Consider the following 9597-nt stretch of genomic DNA (forward strand, 5'->3'; position numbering starts at 1 on the left):
GAACACAAAAGGAAAAGAGACCTCTGCTAGCAGGGAAAAATAATATTGATCTTATGGAGATATTATATTATTTTGAAAATATCCAAAATCATAAAAAATGAAAGAGTCATGAAAATAACCATAAAAAGTAAGAATAGAAGCTGAAACATTGACTTTGACCTTGAACCTAATATAAAAAGAGTTTTTTTTTTGGAATATACAATTGGACTGGGGATTTTTGCTGGAGAAATCCCCCAAGTTGTCACTGGGTTTTATCTCCTGAATTCAAACAATTTGAAAAACGGACGTTATTCCTTGAAGCTGGGGTACAGTATATGCGTGCACAGGTGAGTATACTTGTAGCTATAAGGGATAAAATGTGGTCTCCCTTGTAATGCACGATGTATTGACGTTTTCCTTTTTACCTCTTAATCTTGTTTTCTTTCTACTGGTATTTTAGACAGCTTATGCCTTTAAATTACCTGATAGTTCACCACAGCCTTGTACAGCTGTCGCATCCTTTTTCTCAGAAGAAGTGGATCAACTTCTTCCACCCTTTTGCTTTTCTTGGGTTTACGTAATTCTGTTTTGGGTTTCCTTTGGAGAACACTGCCACTGGTCTTTTCCTTGGCAGATGGGTCTGGATCAATTTTCTTTGCTTTCTTTTTCCTCTAAAACAAAAATTATGCACAAAATGTGGTGTTATGATTAATAATCAAATTCAAAAGTTTTGACGACAGTTTACTCAAATGATGAAATCAGCAAAAACTTAAAAACATTAACCTTGTAATGTAAAAACATACATGTTTTAAAATCATTATGATGATTTAAAGAAAGGGTCTTTGAAGATGATAAACAATGCTGTTTCTGGTAATTCCCAAGTTTGCAAGCAGCATTGGACATTACCAAAATTCACAAAATATCCAGCTATGCTATTGCCATGGCTACAATTTTGCTGCTGATGCCTTTCATCACAAAAATAATTTTACCAAATGAATTATTTGTCCAAATCAAATCATTTAGTCTGGTAAACTCTATGGAGTTTGTTATAATAATTTACATTTTGTCTAGACTCTAGGTGTTGTTCTTAAACTAATAAGTTCTGAGACTAACTAGCAGTTCAACTTTATAAACAATGTACATACCTCAATATGTAAAAGAGCTTAATTTGTTTGCAGTTTTCGATACTGCTTTCCACATCAATTACAATATACGATCTGGGTTTTTGACCAAGCATGACGTCAAGATGGCTGGATATTGGCCAAGTTCTTTTTTTCCGGGTTCGTGCTGGATTTTGTCTGTAAAATTCCAGGAGTATTCAAGGAGTTTTCAGTAACCATGAATTGAGTTTGTTTTCAAGGAGTCTTTATAAGAGGATTCCTATGCCATACATAGTGTTTCAGTGTTTTCTTCGCTGAAAAAGCCTACCTTGATATTCCTTACCACATCCTGCAAGTTAAGTGCATGCACAAGCATTTTAATTTTTGGTTCTAATGTTTCCCTCATAGTCAATTTTGGGCTCAATTTTTGAAATGTCTCTTTAACTTAGCAGGAAGCAATCTCAACAATTTTCACCCAAGCAAAAATTCAAAGAGTTTTCAAGCAGTTTTCCACAAAACCTTTTTTTCAAGGGCTTTTCAAGCGCCCTTGAAGTCCAAAATTAAATTCCAGGGCTTTTCAAGGACTTCAAGGAGTAGTATGAACCTTGTTTTTTGCATATTTAAACTGAGACAAAGTTGAGGCCGGTCCATAAACATGCAAAAAAAGAATGTGTGCAATATCCAGTCATCTTGACCGAACAAGCTTGGTTAATAAAGGATTTATTATATGGGATAAAACACCAAAAGAATGATCTTTGATCTTGCAGGACCAAGCGAGAAATCCCGAGGGGGCAAGATCACTCCATCTTGCCGGCTGGAGTAGCCAATCACAGCGCTGGATTTGGTTCATTTTGCCCGCTCACTGAGCTAGTCATAATTTATAATAAAAAAGGCATAATGATGGCTCAGTAGGCATCTTGCTTACAGGTTGTATATTCTATATTCACAGTACAATAGATACATACAGTATTAAAATATGGGTTACTCAATTTTATAACCTTGTATTCTTCAAGAGAAATGCCTTTTTCCTCCATATAATTGATTATTTCTACTTTTTTCTTTTTCATGTGTTCTAGCATTCTTTGAGCATCCTGTAAAATATATAAGAAGCTTGTTTGTTTACTACGTAAGATTAACCAACAAAATGGTTCACTCTATAGTACACAAGTAAGGTCTTCATTTAATGGGAGTTACATCCCATACATCAAAGCCAACAAACCTGTGGCCCTCAAAAGTTATATCACACAATATCTTGATAAAATAGTAACAATTCGAAAATGATATTGACTACATGTAGAGTAATAATAAAATAACTACAGTATGTTGCCCTATTTCTGGGACACACTTATTTCCAGATACGTAGACTTTACGATTCTGTAATTTAGTTGTAAAAATGAAATAGATCTGAACGATATGTTCAAAAAACTTATTAAGTAGTCTGCTTGCATTTGTTGTTTTCGTAACCAAGTTATTATCCATAAAGGAGGGAAGAGTCAAGTTTTTGTTGAGGTAAGTAAAATCTGTCTCTACTTAAATGCGATTTTTATTGTGCATTGAAGAATGTCTTTCCAATTAAGCGGTATGATTTTTTTGACACAAGTTAAGCTAAAGGACTACCCTTTTGAGCAAATAAGAATTTTCTGTTTGCAGTTTCCTATCTCTGAGCAAAAGAGTTTTAAATTGCATTTTAGGCGAGGAGTATTTAATTCTGGACACCTAACGATTGCAAACAGTAGGATCAGTGCCATGAAGGAAATGACCAAGAAAAGAGCTTTGCAAATAAGGATTATTGAAATTCAAAAATACTGATGTTCTCCAATCCAGTTTCCTACTGTTGTTTTTCCATCAGTCACCAGTCTTAGCTTTATGCAATTCTGTTTTGAGTGATTTCAATACACTGATGACTTCTTCACTAAATTAATGAAAGAAAATGCTTTAAAATTCAGAAAAAAGTAATTTTTTTAAAGGAAAGTTTCTTTATTCAAGACTTTTTGTATGATGTATTTTGTCATGATTGAGAATAGTATTTATCTCATAACAATTGTCCGGAAATAGGGCAACCTGTCCGGAATTAGGGCACCAAATTTGACTTATTAATAATCTTTCTGCAATAATACATGTATTACAAAGAAACCAAAGAGCTTCAAGCGATGAAACTTCATGACCTCCTTACCAGCAGTGGAAGCTAGATTGCAGCTAAATTTTAGCTTGTTAGTGCTGTTTAGTGAAAGATATTTGTCAATGAGTTTTGCAAAAAGTGTCGGGAAATAGGGCAACTACATGTAACTGTATACAACTATGTACATTTATAACAAAAGCTGGTAAAAATATAAGTACATACAAAAAGAAGGGTAAAAAGGGTCACCTACATGTATCTGCACAAAAAAACCAAAAAATTCCAAAGATATAAATAATTTGCATACTTTATTGGTGTTGACTAAATCTAAAATTCCAGAAAGGATTTTAATTCTTTAAAAATTTTATTGCTTTGTAGTGCTTTAAAATGCAATGACAACAATCACCTACTGCCTTCCTCTGTCTAGAATTTCCAAGTTTCTAGCCAACGCTATGGCCGAACAATAAACAATAACTAAATGTACAGTGCAGTACACATGACTGAGCATTAAACTCATTCGGACTGTGAAATAATACATGTATTTCTAACATTACAAAAAACATATTTGAGACCCATTATTTGAACTGTAGATCTGAAATGATTTTTAAAAAAGTTACCTTAGTAGTAATACTGAACATACTTGGAAGAACCTAGGCCATTGCAATAATAAGAGCCTGAAAAAGTGTTCAAGCTTGGATTTTTTCAGGCTTTGGAGAAACTTTGTCACTAGACTCCTTATTTGCAATAATCATTATCTTATAAAAACCTTTCCACACATTATCCAGAACCACTCAAGTCTTGTTAGGATTTTCAAACATGAACCAAGTCCTAAGCTTACAAAGAAGAGAAAATCACTTAAGGACATCCTAGTCCTTGTAAAAATGCCTTCTAACGAACCAACAAACCCCAACAACACAAGAAGCCAATTTCATACACTTAACAAAGTCCCCCAACCGAAAAAGCCAGGAAATTATTTGCTCGCCAATAAACAGTGTTCTTGCTGGACCTATTGGATCATGCTAATGCAAACATAGAAGTTGAGAATGAATTCTTCTTGTACATGTACTACAAATCACATCAGAGTATTCCGTCAAGCTAACAATCTGCCAATAAATATTAAACAGTAACAGAACTTAGTGGAGTACAATTCAGAGAGTAATAATTATTATGCGACTGATTTCAATTGTACGACATGAAGTCCTGTTACTGATGAATTGTAACTATAACAAAATGCAAGAAAATCAGAACAAAATTCGAGGATTCTTTGAATACCTTTTGTGTGAAAAAGTTAAAATATTATATTCAATCTGTTTTGCCAACAGTAGGAAAACAGCGAGAAAGTCCCAATCAAGTGTATGAGATTGACGCGTAAATGGCGTGATTGTGCACCAATTACACAACAAGAAAATAGGTGCACAGCCAAGCAGATTCGAAAATTTTATAATAGTTACGATTACAATATTAACACAAGATGTCTGCATACCATAACACCATTTAGTATAATTACTTGACAGTGATAAGAAGAACATGTTTATGCAAGAGTCACGCTCTTGGAGTTGTAAATTAACTGTGATTTTACCTTGTAAAGCATTGAGTTCGGCTCATTGTATGTCTGAGCATTTTTGAAACACAAGTCTAGATCTTTCTCTAGTTCATCAAGAGTTTCATACTGGCCAGTCTAAAAAGAAGGTATAAGCAAACGTGTAAGTGAACCACGTACACTGTAGTAATCACCCAGACCTCAAAATTCAAGTAATATTATAGTTGCTTAATTTTGCACAACTCTTTTGAGTGCTCATGTATTGTTTGTTCCCAACATTTTTAGGAAAGATCTTTCAGAACTGCAGTTAATACAGTCAAAACATGTAACACCCAAAGCAGCCAACGCAACCCAGAAAAACTTATAGCAATTCACTTGAATGTGACATGATTCCACTACATGTGTTATCCTCAATGCTGCAAGATGAGTCAGTGTATGAGTATAAAGGCCTCATGGTTTCTAACAAAAATTATCCAAGAAACAGTCCTGAGATTGAGACAACCAGTTCAAGACATCCCTTGAACAGGTGCATGTAAAAACATAATACTGCAATCACATTTTAATTCTTTGTTGTTGTGGTACAAACCTGGCTTTGACTGGTCAGTCTCACCTTGATTTGTGATCTGATTTTTGACAAAGCAATGGGCTGTTTGATAACTTCATAATAGTCAGGATAAGCTCTAAGAAAATGACAAATAAATGGGCAAAAAATTCAGTAAACACATGTTAAGTACACTACATTGTACTTTGAAGACTTATGGATTTTTAAGGCTGTTTGCTTTTAAACTGATAACATTAAGTTGCAATACTCATTTCAGAGCTTAAGTGTTTTTCACATAAAGTAATAATGATAATGACAGGGCACTGGGGTAGAATAAACTTTGGATTTGGCTTCAGCCTACAATGGGAAAGTGGACACTCCCACCCACCAAAGTCTGAGGTGCCATACTTTATAAGTGCCAGTAACCTTGAACCAGATGTGAAGGGTAGACAAGACCCCATAGTATTTGTTAACAACTCATCTAGGAGAAAGAAAAGTGTGAAAAAAACCTCACCTTGTGATGATAATGAATTCTTATGGGGTCATAAATAAAATGTGATGGATACTCAGCACATGTGGCTCTTGTCCAATGGTGACGGTTTGAGGAGGCAGGTACCATTTGGTTGTAATCAAGCAATTGCTTGAAGAAAATTGAGCAGCACTCCTTAGTGCATAAGAGTAGAGTACAAGTTTGAAAGTATACCACATATGATTGTGTATGTAGAAAAAAGGTGATGGCTGGAGGATCACAGAGCAAAACTTGGCAGATCAAGCTAAAACCATTAAAGCAAATGGTTGGCTGACATCAAAGAAATCAAGCAGGAAGTATTGAGGAATTTGGCAAAACAAGATATGAAGGAGAGAACAACCTAAGATATTCATTCCCCTTGTGTGGAAATTGTTTAGTGGCCTTAACTAGCTGAGAAAATATCCAATCATCTGAAGAGAGAATGAAATAACTTTAAAAAAAATGGAAAAGATGCATGAAAGGAGCACAAGGTACTATGGTTCAACTGTTAATTATTATTGATAAGATGGTGCCAGGGAGCTTTGAAAAATACACTGACCTAGCCACTGCATGGATTGATTAATGTAAAGCTCATGACAATTAGTACTGCACTTGTGGATCTTGGAGTGTCTTGCTTTGACCAAGACTGTTCCACAAACATACTACAGAACTCGTCAAAAATCTTGAAACACTTGTGGCTGTTTCCCCTTCCCAACGTTGATTTGGGTATCACAGTGGTCTCAGTGCTTCAAAACACCCGTGGCTCAACATTGGAGAGGGAGAAGGCACATTTCGAGGGGAAAAACAGTGTGAAGTAGAAATGTCAGGATTTTTCCAGAAAATTCGAGAGAAACGGTGTCTGTTTCAACGATTTGTGACTAGTATTGTCTTTGCGTCTGAAGGGCGTGGACGGGTAACGTAACTGTGAAGAATTTAATACGCTCTATGTCGAAATGAATTGATATGGTGATTAGAAATGAGGAGAAGCGTATAAAAATATTAAAGAAATACTGTACGACTACCGTATTTCCATTCTGTGGATAACTGCGTGAGATTTCTTCTTGCGAAATGTAAACTTTCAGAGACAATAATAACTATCACACTATACGCCAAAAATAAGGGGAGAGGGGTGGTGTTGCATATTTCAAACAAAAGGGGGTGAAAATTGCTTCGATGGCCATCAAGACGATGTTTAGCGATTTTTACATAGCAGAATGACTTTTTCCGGTCATTGTATGAAATTGATTCGCTATTCATTCTGATATTATTTCTCTTGGAGCTCCTGAGAAAGAATAGTGAGGTACATTGCCTCTTAGTCCTTATCTCAAATAACTACACAAAGGTGTCAAAGGAACACGGAACCTTTTCCTTCTTTTTCTATAATCTCAACAGTTCTATGCACAAAAATAAGCTAACTTTGTAGAAAATTACATTATTAAAAGAGATCATTTGTTGTAATGACCAGTCGACCTTCTTAGCGCTGAAACTCAACGATTCACCACTGTGTTCTAAAGTAAAGTAATTATACTACCATAGACTTTAAGAACTATCAGTTCACCATGGTGAAGCCCTACAAATAGCCTTATTGAATAGCTTAATCAAGAAAATTATCCCTAAGGTGCATGTTCCGTGATCTGTTCTATCGCTTAAAACACTTGTAGATGCAGTAGCTTTTGTTTTTGGTTCCTAAAAAAGGCAAAGAATTTTCCAAACACCATGGTGAATCGTGTAACACTTAAGCGATGGCAAAGATTAAATGTCAACAAACTCTGCGATATTTACATGAGATCAGCCGTAATTGAATTAGTCGTCTTGTGGGAAAATAAGTCGACTAAAACATTTTCCACACGGGGGGACTGACTTCTGCTGTTCCTCGGGTATTTGATGGAAGAGATTGAAGACCCGCCCCCTACCTTAATATACAGTCCGCGTTTCTTGAATAGGAAAGACATTTAGCAACAGACATGCCCTTATTCATCGCGCTGAGAAAATCTAATCAGCTTAGGTAAATATCATTTCCCCTTTTCAAAAGTTGGAATATATGTCTTCAGAATGCAGAAAGTGAAGTTTCATCAGCGACCTCACATTTTCCGCACGTCTTAATTACTGCCAGTATGTGTAACACATTGCTTTAAATTTTCTTATTTTTATCTTTTCCTTTTATTTTCAAATATAAGTGAACGATAACCCGACATCCTAAATTTCTCTTTCTCATCTGTGCACGAACCAAGCAGGTATATTCCATCGATGATCGAAAAATTCGTCTTGAACAGAAACTGTCATTCTTTCCTCTCTTCAGACTAAATACAATACTCGTCAAAAATCTTGAAACACTTGTGTCTGTTTCCCCTTCCCAATGTTGATTTGGGTATCACAGTGGTCTCAGTGCTTCAAAACATGCGTGGCTCAACATTGGGGAGGGAGAAGGCACATTTCGGGGGGAAAAACAGTGTGAAGTAGAAATGTCAGGATTTTTCCAGAAAATTCGAGAGAAACGGTGTCTGTTTCAACGATTTGTGACGAGTATTGTAGGTATGCTCCAATAAAGCATGCTTAAAGAAGACGAGAGGTGAGAATCGCGTAAGGAATCGACTCAAGGAGTTGTGCTGCTGGCTAGGCACTCAAACTGGAGTACCAAGAGAAAACCCTCTGAGTGAGATTAAGACTGACAAATCACAGCCCACATAAAAGCTCAGGATTCAATCCCACATCGTCAGAATTGTTACCACATGGCCATCATTACTCCCATTGTATTGTTTAATGATTCTGCTGTTTGCTGCAGCATATGAGAAGTTAGGTCATGTAATTTATTTTATATGTTTGCAAAATTAACTAGACCCCATCCATGCATTTCTTCCTGTTGAACAAGAAATCATCAATGTCCATTTTTGCTTTCACAGTCACAGGTTTGAGGCACTTTAGTGAAGATGACATAGCATCATTTTCAGGAAATGTCTTGAGGCTTCATACTTTTAATAAGCATTGACTTGATTTCAAGATTACCCAAAATGCAATCTGTTTTGTGTCTATCCATGCTTTCCTGTCCTTTTGCTGAATTCCTTTTATGTTGTTCAACAGCTTTAAGTCGTTATTGCAATGTTTCATTTTACTTTTTGGGCATTTTGGGTGTCATGAAATTGAATCTTTGTGTGACATAGCCTCTTTAATGTGTTGACAATCAAACATCCTTCTAGTCAAAGACACAAGTATTAAACTGCACCTTGCATATTTATTTTACTGGCAATGTATGGCTAACATTTACCATCACAAAGCATTCATTGTTCAGCAAAACAAACCTTCTTGATGGCAGCCTAAGAAAGGGTTCTGAAAGAGCACGGCCTGTCGGATCTGTAAAATGCTGTATGTCATTGAAAAGCATCATTAAAGGATTATCAGAGTCATGATCCCCACCAATGCCTTCTTCATCTGCAGATATCAAACACAAAATACATTAATAATAAAAATGATAATGAACTATATTTAAGTGTCAGAACTTCTGGCACTTGGGCATTTGGCAGTTTAACTAAAATTAAATCAAATGTTTGTTTTTGAGGAGACGGGAAAACCATCTGGAGTGTCCAGAAAAAAAAACCTTGGAGTAGAGTAGAGAACCAACAAACTCACCCACTTATGATGCCAAGTATGGAAATTGAACCTGGGACACATTGGTAAGAAGTAGACACTGTCAGCAATGTGCTGGGCCTGCTCCCTCTTGCTCACAAAGCATTAAAGCCTCAGACATATTTTCAACTTACTGTAAATCGATTTGAGCCATTTTCTCCTTAGGCACCCCAGGATGTTGCAAGGTGACAA

General features: G+C 35.9%; 1 protein-coding gene across 1 annotated transcript in view; it reads right to left on the reverse strand.

The window, feature by feature from the left end:
* LOC138057298 (protein polybromo-1-like) overlaps positions 1-9597 on the reverse strand; it is a 63861-nt gene that overhangs the window by 38407 nt on the left and 15857 nt on the right. Inside the window, exons 13-17 of the mRNA XM_068903353.1 lie at positions 9081-9210; positions 5346-5415; positions 4775-4873; positions 2078-2170; positions 462-650 (exon numbers count right to left, since the gene is read on the reverse strand). Coding sequence (XP_068759454.1) covers positions 462-650; positions 2078-2170; positions 4775-4873; positions 5346-5415; positions 9081-9210 — 581 coding nt within the window. The remainder of the gene's footprint in view (positions 1-461; positions 651-2077; positions 2171-4774; positions 4874-5345; positions 5416-9080; positions 9211-9597) is intronic.

The sequence above is a fragment of the Montipora capricornis genome, chromosome 7 (assembly GCF_036669925.1).
Source record: "Montipora capricornis isolate CH-2021 chromosome 7, ASM3666992v2, whole genome shotgun sequence".
Lineage (NCBI taxonomy): Eukaryota > Metazoa > Cnidaria > Anthozoa > Scleractinia > Acroporidae > Montipora > Montipora capricornis.